At 39.6% G+C, this 14,796-nt stretch overlaps 1 protein-coding gene across 4 annotated transcripts in view; it reads right to left on the bottom strand.

Moving 5' to 3' along the window:
- The window catches only part of LOC122835349 (transcription factor SOX-6-like), a 143,918-nt gene that overhangs the window by 59,696 nt on the left and 69,426 nt on the right, over window positions 1-14,796 (bottom strand). For all 4 annotated transcript variants that reach the window (XM_044124351.1, XM_044124352.1, XM_044124353.1 and 1 more), the window contains one exon: window positions 2,152-2,241. In XM_044124351.1, coding sequence (XP_043980286.1) covers window positions 2,152-2,241 — 90 coding nt within the window. The remainder of the gene's footprint in view (window positions 1-2,151; window positions 2,242-14,796) is intronic.

Genomic DNA, 14,796 nt, shown 5'->3' with positions numbered 1-14,796 from the left:
TAATGCCTTGAAATTGGGCCTCTGTCTCTTTAAAAACTCCTGCTCTTTCTGAAACTCCGCCTTCAGGAAGTCGTCACAACATGGCTCCTCCATTAACCCTTGAAAGTTTTTTTTTTTTTTTACCAGTGTTTCACTGAGACTGAGCTCGAATGACGAGCTCAGCTAATTGCTGCTGGCTAGTTTGAAGGAGCTGAGTGGGGAACGGCTGTAATGTGAGACGGAAGTTTGGAAACGGCAGCTCAGAGGAGGAGTTTGGTCGTCGAAGGCGGGGCTAGATCCTCCCAGACGATGTACACAGCTGAATGGTTGCCATGGAGATTAAAGGAATTCTCAAACGTGCATGAAAGCATCAAAGCAGCACTCCCACATTTCTCCTGATTCAACTGCAGTAACTTAGTCACACCTTTCCATCTATGTAAACATTTGTCCACCTACATGAGTTCATTGTCAGTCGAGAAGGCCTCAGTGTATCTACAGGTGATACACTGAGATAACATATTTTTGGATAGTTTGGTCATCATTATGTCATCTTTATTTATGTTTTGATGCACCAGGAACACGGCTTGATGCTGCCACTCCCATACGTCACAGTTGGGATGAATTTTTCAGGCCCAATTTTTCCCTCCACATATAACATAAAATGTTACAAGCAGTTTATTGGTACATAAATACATATACAGATGTTTCTCTTTAACCATTATTCAAATGCTACTGTAACACATTCATTTTATATATTTTAAGTAAAAAAATTGTAATGCAATTAATCGCTTTTATTTATTTACTTTTTAACAACAAATCTCCCAAGCCGGAACCTTTGTACTCGCATGTTTCTGGTACGGCTGCAATTCTGACGCCGACGATCAACAGCAATGGACGACAAAGTCGGTTCTCTTGGCGCACTGAGGGTTAACGTTAGGTTCAAAAATCCATCTGATGGGACATTTCTAAAAAAGTTCATTTTCAAAGAAGTTACATGAGTGTTCAGGGATTCCTGAAACAGAAAAATATGTAGAAAATAATAAATCTTGTTCTATTTGACCATATATCCAATAATTCAAAAGCAAAAAGGGTTTTGAATTGAAAACGTTCATTTCGTTTTTGATTAAAAAGCGATTCATTTCCACTGATTGATGACAGACCCTGAAATGAACTCAATTCAAAACTTCAATCCCCACTTTTAAGACAAAGAGAGAAACAGAGAGAGAGACTGTCTGTTTATGTTTACCAGGCAAAGTGAGATGGTGACGCAGCGATTACACGTTGTTGTGTGATGAAATGCTGACAAGCATTTGATTTTCTCAAGCTGCAGCTGCCAAATCAAACTGCAGCAGGAGAGTCGCTATTTTTACATCTGAATACCAGAGCCAGCTCGGGAATACTTTTGTCGCTGCGATTTATAGCCTCATAAAGGCTATTTGCTGATGCGGACAGAAAGCCGGGGGCTCGTCTCGCCTCTCCCCTCCAACCCAACCCTTAATCAGAGATACAATTATAACCCGTAGGTAGGCCAGGAGGGCGTCTACGCTCCTGCTTTCATGTGTTCAAAGTGCATGCACGCATTCAGGAGATAAGCATAGCATTTTTAGTCAATTCCTATGGAAACAGCTCAGTTTTTTATTATTATTTGTGTGGGTTTTTTTTTTTTTTCTGCTCATTGATTGAATTATGACACTACTTGTGTTTGGATGAGCCCAAAGAGAAAAGTAGAGCTTAATATGTGGCTGGTTTGAAAAGATTTTTATCTTTCCTGTCAGACTTTTAGAAATAAACAATAATTTCCATGCTCTGGTCAAAAAACAAGTGCAGAAATAAACAATAATTGAAATGGCAAGAACATAAAGAACACAAAGTGTAGACCGAAGCTTCGTTTAATTTTTACATCAAAATCAAAGCAGCAGAATCTTTCCTGTATATTTTCTAAAACGCATCGCCAGCAAATTCCACGTTCCACTACGTTTCTGGACAAACTGGTAAAAGAAACCATCATGAAACCTTATGGCATTTCTTTAGCAAATGGTTTTAATAACAATTGTTTTCAATATTCGTCCTGACCTTTTAGTTGTTTTAAAAAAACCCATCCCTCTGAGTTTTGTGCCAACGGAAACAGCTGCGTTTAGTAACAGTTCGAATCTCAAACGTTTGTGTTCTCACCTTTGACCTCCCCCAGCAGCTCGCTGGCATTGAGACCTTCGACGTGATCCTTCCAGTCCTTGGAAAGCAGCCTCACCATGCAGGACGGTTCTGCAAAGTAATGTAAATGAAACGTTACGTTAATGAGGCTTCAATGGCTCCGAAAGTCAAATATTTAGAAGAAAAATCAATCACATCTTATTTATATGGCACTTTACGACAGTGAGTACCGCACAGAAGTGCTCTCCATTTTAGCTCCGGGATAAAAATGAAGAACGAAACTAAAACAAAATCAAGTAACAACATTAGTGGAAACATAAAAATGACAAAATACTACAACGTACTAAAAGCAATTCTAAATCAATGCATCTGTAGCTTAGCACAGCAATTTTAAATGTTACTTAGAACGGAAGTTTGCATTTCAGAGTTATTATTTCATAGTAAAATCGTGTGCCATTCATGCACCTGGTTCGTGGATTCAATAAAAAACACACACAAAAAAACCAACTAAGAACTAAGAACGCAACAGCCAGCGAGAAAGAAAAGAAAGTTGGACAGGAGGAAAACCCGGCAGAGAGAAGATATTGTTTTTTGTATCTGTGAGGACTTGTTAAGATTCCAGAATGTCCTCCAGCTTCTTCTCTAAAAACATTTTAAAAAAAAGAAAGAAAAAAAGCAGCAGCCATCCAGCTGACCAGTATGACAATGTGTGCATTATACAGAGACAGGCTCTTATTTGCGGCCGTCTTCTTCTCTCACATTGTGTCTCGTAGCCTGGGGATAACAGACGGCGCGGGACACGTGGTCGTACGTGGTCATGGGATTCATAAGGTCCCATTTGTTCGACGGGAGTCCTGCTGTGAACTTCACTCCGACAATGGGAACGTTTTTCGATTTATCCCCGGAGAGGCCGGAGGAGGCAGAGGGAGGCCCTGGTCGGGACTTGAGAGAGCAGGAGCGTCACGGTGTGGATAAAGTCACGAAGAAGGAAACGCACATTGATTGAAGGATGCACATCAGAAGGACGTGGCTTCCTAAAAATCTGTGTCAGAGTGAGCGCCACGTAAACCAGTTTGATGACATCATATCCATGGAGACACGCTTCATGTTACTGTTTGCGTCTGGAAACTTTGCGCATGACGCAACATACGGGAATTATGTTATTTCTATGCTGCCATACTGTTTTCTATTGTAGTTCATTTAAAAAAAACACTTGTGTTTGCCTGTTTTGTTCTGTATTTTACCATGATTCTAAGTTGAATCACCAAACAAATGTGTCGGTATTGGCGATGCTAGCCTTGTGCTGACTTGGTATTGAGTTGATATCAGGTCATCCATATGGATCATAAAAACTGTGCATTTCTATTCAGTCTCGATACTTTGTACAACCACCTTCCAAATCTAGCTACCAGCTTTGCATAGCTGTGCCCACAGCATGATGCGCCGACCACCGTGTTTAAACCAGTGTGTGTTTGCTTCACAGTTAGCTTACAGCTCCGTATAGCATAGGACACGCAGGCCAAAATGTTTTGGTTTCGTCTGAACAGAGAACACGGTTCCACATGTTTGCTGTGTGCCCTACAGATCAGACGCCTCACTGCTTTCTTTCAACAGTGGCTTTCCTGTCACAGCTCTTCCCGTCTGACTGTCAACAGACAAAGACGGATTGAACGTTAGGAACACTGTTTTGCGATCTTAACTCTGTTGTGTTTCTTGGTCTTCATGATGCCGTTTGTTGACTGAGGCCTTCGTTAAACAGCCGGATTTACGCTGAGATATAAACTAGGATACAGCTGATTGCATTTGATTTTCTTTAAGATTATTAGACCGAAGATGAAGGAATACAAATAAAACCACTAATTTAGAAATCTTAGTTTTGTAAAACAATAAATGAATAAATAAAAATTCCAGTACAGAAAGCATTTGTGTTCAGTTGAATTTAGTTTGATACCCCAAAGGTTCCAGCCTTCAGAAGTCACATTGTGGTAGAGTTCATCTGTGAGTCTTTTTTATTTGGCCTACAGTGAACTCCTGGTTTTCTCGTGGGGTTAGTTAGCACAACCATTCAGGACAAGATAAAATCCCCACATACTTGAGAACCCTCTAAAAACACCCAGAACTGATTTTATTACATATCAAATGCCAAATATACCTAAAAACTGACTAATATGCGAAGAGCAAACCATCTTAGCACCAACACTGAAGAAACTAACATCTGCCGAGGAAAATGAACAGCGCTCCTCTGTTAGCTGCTTTGCAAACTCTAGCCAATCACGATTCAGGTATCATTTTACTTAGATGTTTCACCTTCCTCTGTAATTTTTTGAAATATATTTTGGATATTCTCTTTTTAAAAAACTTGTGAAAAGGTCGATGTTCCATGAATAATTTCACGTTCCACAGAAAAATCAGCAAATAGATAAACTGGCAAACACCAGACCGTTTCCAGTTGTTCCACTTGTATGAGTCAAACCGTGACATGGAGAACTAGCACAAAGACACAGTTAACACTGTGAAACATGGCAGTGGCAGCACCATACTGCAGGCCTGCACTTCATTAGTAGCAAAAGGGAAGATGGTCAGCGCACAAATAAAGGGCAAAATATGAAGAAAGCAAATATTTTCCTACTATTTTACCATCATGTACTAGTTTGTGTTGGTCTGTCACACACAATCTAAGTAAAGTACTCGGATGCCGGTTGGTGAAGTTAGAAATAAAATGAGGGTAGGATTCACCGGGTGTGAATACTATTGCAAGGCTCAGCACGATGAGAGCCTCCTGCATGTAGAGCCGCTTGACGCACTTTTCAGCTTGTGAGTTTGTGTGCAAACAGTGGTTTTCATGCCAGCGTATGCGCTACAGATGGTGTCAGAGCCACGCAGGGCTCCGTGCCAAACCCTCAGCAGCCCGTGGATGTCAAAGACACACACACACACACACACACGCACACACCCACACACGAAGAAAAAAAAAAGAAAAGAAAAGAGACATTCTTGGGCTCTGTGTGGAAAACATGCCCCTGAGGGTTTGCCTGATTTAGAATGGTTAACTCAGACAATAGCTCATTTGTGGTGCCCTTATCCTGACAAAAGGCGCTATAGGCACTCATTACTGCACATGCTCCATTGTGAATGGCTTAATGTTGAGTTTATACGTACGGGCCCACTGTGCGGTCATGGGATGCCGTCCTCCAGCAGAGCACAACTTCCTCACTGAGCTCATTAAAGACTAACATGTTTACAGACGGATTATGATCAATATAAATAAGTTGATGCGGGGGTCTGGATCATAAGGGGGCAAAACGTAAACAAAGAGGGGAGACAGCTGACAATGTCGCAGAGAAACCTTGTGTGAGCTACAGGTATTACTGCTGGTGACTCAGCATATCAATATACAATAGTGGGCACCGCTAACTAGAAAGCTAATTGCGCTAACCGTAAAGAACTAATAATAAATATTAGTTCCACTAATGCCAGAGCACTACAGAAACAAAAGCTAAGGCTAAAGCGCTACACCAACACAGTATTTAGCAGAAGCCTTAATTTTGATTTAAATTATATCTGCCCTTGAAGGACTACAACCTTCTAGCACTAAGTTGATTTAGGTATAATAACTTATATGATCTATAATGGCCTTAGACATTATATTTGTGATCATATCTTGTTCTCTTCTGTCCGTGTTTCATTTTGTTCCTGAATGTTTGTTTGTTGTTTGAGGTGAAGTTATTGGGAAAACAAAAAGACTGGAATTGTTGTGTAAGCAGTCTCTGTCCACTTCAAAATAAGAGCATGAACACAAACGCCTAACTAGTTGAAAAATTCAAAACTTTGGCACAGATGTCCAACTTTATTATAACTGAAACTTTACAAAGCAGAATGAATATAGCAAGAAGCTGAGAAAACGCTCTGAAAACGTTAAATGTTTTCAAAGTTAGCAAAAGCGCTAAACAAACCGTAGCCAACCTAGCTGATATATTTAGCGACTTTTCTGACTCCTCTAGCAAATTTTGACAAAGAAAAATATAAAAACTAGGCAATGACGTCATCCAGGAACTTCTAACACAGACAGTAACTACTTTTCTTGCTGAAGAGTTGGAAACAGAGCAGAAAATTAGCCCCACTGTTAGTGGATTAGTGGGAAGCGTGTCCACCACTGTCAGGTCAAAATTATGAGGTATTTCCAGGAAAACGAGGCCACCTTGCTGTTAAGTGGAGCAACTAATATAACAAGAATGATTCTCATACATATAAAGCAGACAGGTTAATCTGCTAAACTGCATATATTTGCTTCAAATGCTGATTCTTGGAGTCACTGTCTAGCACTGCAGTGGGACGGATGTGTTTTCTCATCAGGCGACCAAAAGACGCCAGTGTGCATTTTTGTAACATCACAAAAAAATCTCTGCGCAATTTATGAGCTTTTAAATGGGAAAGTGCAACCTGTAACTCAGAGAAGCATCTGCATAAGTCAACCGTGTGTACTCCGATACAATTTACACCCGTCACACCGATAAACAGCCCCGCATCAGGGGACGGAGGAAGAAGAGGAAGAGATAAGTGAAAAGGAGATGTTTTACCCTAGATGGCCCTCTTATTTGTCGCCGTGAACGAGTCAAGGTTCAAGAGCTTGTTTAGATTGGGAGGTAGGGGAAGGGCAGCGGGGGGATAAAGATTCCACAACTGAACGCAGTCCTCTCTGTCAAGACGAGGAGAAATGCAGAAGATGGATGGCTCAGGGAAAAGAAGGAAAGAGAGCCGTTGAGCTGTTGGGGCGAGGGGATGAGGAGGTAAGGATGGAAAATGATGAGGAGAGAAGTAGAGATTGAAACATTCTGATAATAGAACAGTGTGACAAAAACTAAATTAGATTAGAAAGCAACAATTCTTCCTACTGCTGCATAATTATTGTTACTTAGGATGCATTTATTTGGGCCGCTTTAATAAAAATATAATTCGGTTTCCAAGAAAGTCCGGTTCGTTTGGGGTGGTGTGAATGGGCAATCAAACTCTGGTTCACCTGGAAACCTTGGTCTCCGTTCGGCTGAAGTTAACTCTGACACGTTCGAATGTCTATGTGAAAAGCAGGAAGCGAACTGTAAAGCAGGGCATTGTGGGTAAACACAACTAAAAGAAACGTGGGAGTCTCTTGCTAGCGTGAGAAATGACTCGTGGAGATTTACCAGCGACAAAAGAAAAATCCCACAAATGATCAAATATAACGCTACTCCAGCTTTGTTTACATTTCGTGAAGAAGAAAGTTGCGCTCATTGTCTTGTTCAGAGGTTTTTATGTTGTTTCTTTCTGTAGTTCTTGGTGCAGCGCCCCCACAGGTTTTTCAAAGAGTTTGTTTAGTTTGACTCAATGCAGTTTGAAAGCGAACTGCAGCAACTGAAAATGCAACAAATGTTGCAACTTTGGTCTCCAAACGAACCGAGCGAAAATCTCCCTTTAATATTCCAGTGATTGTATTTGATTTTTTCTGTATTTTCCCTGTGCTTTGTATCCCATCTTGCTCTGCTAGTAGAGAAACTCGACTTGTTGCACAGTCACTCCTTTTCAGCTTAAAAGGACTTTAAATCTTCACCAAAAAGTTTTGCGTAGCTACTTAAAGCCAACCTCCGCCAAAGTAACATTTGAGTTATTTAGTTGTAAGAATTTTCTACCATTTTCAACCATTGTGCTACTTCTTGTAACTAAAAATTCACATTGCTAGCATGTGACCCTGTCCTGCTTTTTTAATCCATCAGCAGCTGCAGTGGATCGAGGGAAGACAAAGGCTAATGAAGGCACGTGAAGCAGCAGAGACGCAGTAAATCAGGAGCGAGGCAGCCAGGCCGCTGCCAAGTGTTTTGGGTACACATCATTTTATCACCTGTCTCCGTGCCAACCTGCCATCACGCAGCGCTTTGGATGTTGGGCAACTCCCTGTGTGTTTCCCTGTTTGTGTGTTTGCCGCACGCCGGGCAAGAATCAACAGCCCCCAACAACTGCTGCCAACGAACACACAGTCTGCCTCAGGCTTCTTCTGAAAGAGACGCCTTCTCTGGTTTTAATTTCCCGCTTTCACTTCAGTGGTCTATTTTTATTTTTTTAAATGAAACAAACTCTGTAAGATTTACTCCCACGTCTCTGTGACTACTGTGTTTCTAATCCGTTCGAACCGGAACAGGGTGGTTTTCAGATTACACAATCTTTAGCCTACCTCAGGTTGTCAGACTGGTTCTGTTTAAATGATTTCTTGATTCAAGAAAATGCACGTAATCACAGTTAATTCATAATTTAACAAATGGAGTTTTTACTTTATCTCATAGGTTTGGCTTGGAGAACCTATCACTTCCCTAATAAATAAAATAATCACATGAATGGACTGTTTCACTCAAGTTTTTTTAATTTGATTTTAAAATTTGATTAATGAGAGAAATAAAGTTATCTCTGAGTGGGTCAAGACTTTCCAAAGCCCTGGACTGTTTTGAATTTTCCTTAAAAACAATAAAAAAATGTTCACATTCTTCCATTCTCCACTGCTCTCCTTTAACTGTACCAGACGATTGTGTCACACGCTGTAATAAACTGCAGTACGACTCAGAAACTCAGAGCCCAGGAGTTTGCCATAAACTACCAAAGTAAAGAAAAAAAAAAACAACATTCATCTGAAGAATGAGTTAATGCTAAAGTCAACAGAGACCCCGTGTTTTAGCGAATGTTCATAGAACACACCCAGGAACGCCAAAGAAAAGAAAAGAAAAAAAAAAAAGATCTCTGTGTCCTCACTTCGCCGCTGAGTGTCGGTAAATGGAAGCTGACAGCTACACTTTGCACTTCCAAATTTATGTCGGGGCCTGTGACTTCAGCTGCAGACCCCACAGCATCGTGACGCAGAGAGAAAGAGGGAAAGAAACACTGAAAGAAGAGAGAAAGAGAGAGAAAAAGAAAAGATTTGTGATTAAAGATACATGATGAAAGCAGTTCAAAATTCCTTCTTTTGAACAACTTTCTCTATTTTTATGTTAACTGTTTTTTTTTCTTTTTTCCAGCAATCGAGAGCAATTCTGTTCATCAGGATTCCTACACCTTTTGTGTCAAAATGCCACAATTGTCTCAACGCATTTTTCCAGAGTTCTCACTGACGTGATGGATGGATGGATTTGAGAGGGGGAAGAAATTATTGCGAGAAATTAATGCAAGTAAGGAGGTAATGGGGGGAAAAGATGTACAGAAGGAAAGATTGAAAGAAGAAAGGAAGTAAAAAAAAAAGAAAAAGAAAAACAATAAACCTCAAAGGGTTTTATCATTATTTCATGTGCTACACCAGGTAACATCCATAACTCTCAATAAAAAGGTAAAGGAAAAGAAAGTACGGTATGTTTATTTTTTGGCCTGTGTGTAAAACGTCATCTGTGTTAGCCACCACCATGGTGCGGGGATGCTTTCATTCAGCAGGGACAAGAAAAACTGGACAGAAGGGTGGACTTTTCCTTCCACTTCAAAACAACGCCACCGCTTTGGTCTACAGAAGAAAAACCTGAGTGGAAAACATTTGAGTTTGAATTTGTAACATGGCCAAAATGTGAAAAAGATCAAGTGGTAAGAAGATTTTTTTCCAATGGACTGTGTTAGAAATAATAATAATAATAATAATAATAATAATAATAATAATAAGGGCGAGAAGCAGGACTAGACTGAGTAGAGATGGAGGCATAGAGTAGAGCGAGAAAAGAACAGAGACAGCAGCTGTACTAACAGCTGGCCAGCAGGATTGATGTCTTCGTGAAATAAAACGCAACATATGTCCAAACATGAGGTGGCGAGCCAGCCAGGAGGAAAGGAGACACACACTCACACACACACACACAGAGCATACACTGATTAAAGAATACCACCTCACTGCTGAGACATTTAATTGAACAGAGGGGGTACATAAAACACACACACCCGCGCACACACACAAAATCAGCCGTGTTCTAAAACCATTACGCTGCAGAGTGGTTTGCAGCACAGCATGTTAACATGGTGTCTGTTTCACACACACACTATTTTCATCTGTCAGATGACACCCCAACGCTCTTGTCACAGAACACGGTCAGAATTAAGGTGTGTTGGAGGTTTGGGGTTGTGTGTGTGTGTTTGTTTGTAATACCTTGTGGGGAGGATTTTCCCGACACATACAACGTTGTGGGGACCCACTGCTCCTTGTGGGGACCGAAGCCTGATTCCCACAAGGAGAAACGTTTCTTGGGTCAAAATGTTTTTGGCTCAGGGATCAGATTTAGGACTAAGGTGTGAATTGAGTTTTGGTTAAGGTTAGGGTAAGGGCAAGGTTTAGGCTGTAGAAATGAATGGAAGTCAATTGAAAGTCCCCACAAAGAGCTACTCAAACATGTGTGTGTGGGTGTGTGTGTGTTGGAGGGGCAGGGCAATTATGCGTTTCATGCAGACCTCCTTTATTCGTTTACGCTTTCTCACCAAACAGTTTGCTTTCCTTCGCTGTCCAGGACAAACATTGATAATGACACCAAATCGGTTGGCATTTGTGGTGAGGAAAACTAAGAAGCCTTAAAATAAAACAAAATTGATCTTTTTATTAATCTCATCTTACCTTGAAATCTTTTTAAATTTGAGGTAACATTCATTCATATGAGGACCAAAAAAAATCTACAAAGAAAAAAATAGCTTTTGCAACTCCACCATCGACATAAATACTGAGTCTCAAAGGAATCTGTTTATAATGACTGCAACTGAAGCATCTTTTTTTTCTTTTTCCCCACCAGGGGGTCTTTTTGTGGGCTCTAGTGTCCCTTATATAGGCTGACAGGACAGGGGGAGGGAGAGGGGGGAAGACATGCGGCAAATGTCGTTAGGTCCGGGAATCGAACCCGCGACAGCCGCGTCGAGGACTCAAGGCCTCCAAATGTGGGTCACACTATCCCCTACGCCACCACAGCACACCCTTAACTGAAGCATCTTTAAAGGTGAACTTTGACCTGTTAACTGTAACCCTGAAAATGCTGACATGTAAGTCAATGGATCCATGAGGACACCGGTATTGTCATAATAGTTGCAAACCAGCGGTACAAACCAGCAGCTTGATCTACGTTTTGTAGTCTGGACCCTCGGATATTGAGGAATGATCTCTTATTGAAGGTCTGGACTCTGTTGAAGTTTTAAATGTCACCCAATCGCTAACAGTTAGCCGTAATGTATGTAATACGCTATTTCAACACTATGAAGTTAACCAGAAATTGCCTGCAGTAAACAACTATCTTCCACAGCGAAGAGAGAAGAGCTGATCCGAAAGAGATGTTGATGTTGATGTTAACTCAATATTTGGAAGTGTAGCTAACATGTTTGGTTATATTCACTTGTCTTTGTTCCGCTGTCATTGCTAAAACTACACCCAGGCTACAATTCTACAACAACGTTATAGTTCACAACTCCTCCTTCTGTTTGCTGATTGGCCCAGAAGAGAAAATCTATCAAAGAGAATCCAACTCAATGGGAGAAAGTCCAGGCGGAGAACTGAAGAGAAATGAGGAAAGCAACGGCCAGGCTAGCTGGGATCCAAAGAACAAATGAGGTGCATTAGCAGTGTTTGCTAACAACTGATGGCATCATCCAGAACACGTGATGGAGTATCATCTCTGCTTCCTGAATACTGAGCTATTAGCAAATAATGGCAGTCATGAGAATATAACACAAGAAAAGCCTTCAGTCAGAGGCGTCTTCAGGTTCACTGCAAGACTGACTGCTACAAGGCTAACTTTGAAGATAACTTGGATGACATTTCATTGCCCTTTAGTAAAGTATTTTTAATTGAATTGAATAAAAATTATGGCTCTATGGATATTGTGAAGTTAGAATGTTGTAAGTTTTGTTAAATTAGCTGTACTTTGTAAACAAACAAAATAATAGGCTAAATTATGACAAATACATAGACCTGGATGTTATTTGTCAATTTATCAATAAAAGTAAACAAATGTTTTTTTAACAACGGTGCATATTATAGACAAAGATTAAATTAAGATACTTCAGGACAGAGCAGCTCATAGAAATGGATCCACAGATTCCAAAGATGAAACCCTCATTCTCTCTGTTGAGATAAAACAAGAAGCCTGAACTAAATAATAAATCTCACTATATGCAGATTTTTATTTATTTTTTTGTAGTTTCCTTGGAAAGAAATGACGCAGCATCTCCGGCTAATCTCATCAAGCCCAGAGGTGGAGAACAATAAAGACTCGGCTGAGTCGGCTGGTGAGCCGCAGTCAACCGAAGGGTCTGTTCTACTTGAGTTGAAGTAAATAAAAGTGTTAAAAGTTAAACATCGTTTTAATGGTTAGCAACAGAGCCTTAAAATCCTATTGTGGAACAACAAAATATAATTAACCCCACTCTGCCCCCTGAGTAGACGAAGGAATGCTGTTTGAGCGCATTTCAGACTGGAGCGAAAATGTTCACCGCAGTTCATCCCTCTTTTCCTTCAGACTCATTTTATGTTGATTAAAAAAAATTTGTGACATGTTTATATTTTTAAAAATGCATTTTGTGGTTTTTTTTCTTACCCTGTAACATCAGAAGAGGATTGTGGCATTAAAAAAATGTTTTCAAGTCAAATCTTTTCAGTGGCCCTTCTGTAACAATGCCGGTTTCTACCTCTGACAAAATTTTCATTTTTTCATGATTCTTTCTAATAAAAAAGGCTAAATGCTTAATATAAAAAAATATATTTTAATAATACATATCAGATTGCAAAATGTTATTGAATCAATGACAATACGAAAAGCAAGAAGACTAGTCAAAATACTTTAACTTTTTTTTTATTTGTACAAATTTTTCTTGTACCAGGCTTTAAATGGTTAAATTCTAAAGTGACAATTTTAATAATAATAAAAAAACAACATTAAATAAAATGAAGAAATATAAAAAAAAGAAAACAAGAAATTTTATCCTAAACACATTATAAAACCTTCAATCAATTTTTGGCAGCGTGAAAGCTGACAAGACTTACACCCCTCATACCATATTGCCTCTTTCTTAAACTGAAAACACCAGTTCAAGACCTGAGCTTCTGGTTCCACTTTAGGCTTGATACATGAAACCCTCTCTCAGCGCGCACACACACACACACGCACACACACACACACACCGAGACATATCTGCGCAGACTTGCAGACACAGGAAAACGTGTGGTTTTGACACAATAGAAACGTTGTTTTGGCTCGGCTGGACGTGTGACTTGAATGGCGGTGGAGAAGGTCAAGGGTCAAACCTCTGAGGACTGACAGTGAGTCTGGACTGAGTCAATAAAAAGAGCTGAACGATGAAAAGCTGCACATTTTGTCTTTATCTACCATCATAGCTGGGATGATCAGCAAGGAGCTGCAGGCAACAGGCTTGTATATAAATCAGGTCGTCGTCAGCATAACGACTGATATGAAAGTCATTAACTTGTGACGAGTCACTTTAGATAAAGTTAATAAAGGTTTTAAAAACTGTGTCATGTTGATAAAGATTCGCAAAACTGAAGCCACAGTGTGAGGAAAGCACAGTGCTAAAATAAACTGGTGTTTAGCCTGTGGCCAAAGCAAGATAGCATCTGATAAAAATCAAAACTCAGTGCAGATCATGTTTATTTGCACCTACACCATCGTGCTGCTATTAATTCAGTTCCAAATTTCAAAAATACATTATTGATCCCAAAGGGAAATTAAATGTTGTTGCAACACAATTTTACTACAGCTAAATGCTTCAAATTCAGGAAACTACTCGCCATATTTAGACATTTACTTATTTAAATGTAAAAAAGTGAAAGATAAAAGCAATTCCTGAAATAAATGTACAATTTAATGCAGTACTACAACCTCAAACTCCTTTAATATAATGGGTAAATAAACAGTAAATCCCAGATAGCTAAATTATTGGTACGATCAATAGTTTATTCAACCATCTATTGGCAAAAAGATAGCTCTTCATCTTCTCCATAAACATTTTACAAAGTTGGAGCAGCCAGGAAGAGGAATCTGACTGTTTTTTAGAGTCTCTCTACATAACTCAAAATCCCGAGTCTCCTCTTATGAATTTTCTCTCCAGTTTGCCAAAAAGACTTTCTTTTGGGTTTAAGTCCAAACTCACAGGAGGTTTTAGTCACATAATATCAATGTCAATTTTAGTCCCATCTGACTAAAATATTTGTGATAGTAGGACAGCGACAGCTTTTACTGGCCAACCAACCAACCAACCCCATCAGTTGGCATCCAGATGGTGTCTAAAGGTTGTTATGGAGAGTAGATGTCGTTCGGTCTTGTTAATTAAAGGTCCAGTTGTGCAGAACGTTTGACCTACTGCTCTGTGTAAAATGGCAGATTTAGAAAATGTATTTCTTTGTAGCCATTTCACAGCTAGATCAATAAACTGAACCCTCTGCTTTGTTTTTTTGTCTTTCCTATTTTAATCAGTGGAAAATAGAAATTTTATGACATATTTATTCCTCTGGGGAAATAAAAAGTAAAACTAAAAATTTCATAGAAACTCTGATAAAGTTTTAGAAACATTTGTTACAGATAAAAATAATACCTTAGCTACATTTACCTAAGGGAAATTTTAAAGGCTGCTGATAACTTTGACTGGTTAACAACAATTATTTCCTTGAACTTTTTTTCCACACTAAGT

Source organism: Gambusia affinis, linkage group LG08 (genome assembly GCF_019740435.1).
Source record: "Gambusia affinis linkage group LG08, SWU_Gaff_1.0, whole genome shotgun sequence".
Classification (NCBI taxonomy): domain Eukaryota; kingdom Metazoa; phylum Chordata; class Actinopteri; order Cyprinodontiformes; family Poeciliidae; genus Gambusia; species Gambusia affinis.
This window is presented reverse-complemented; position numbering and strand designations above follow the sequence as displayed.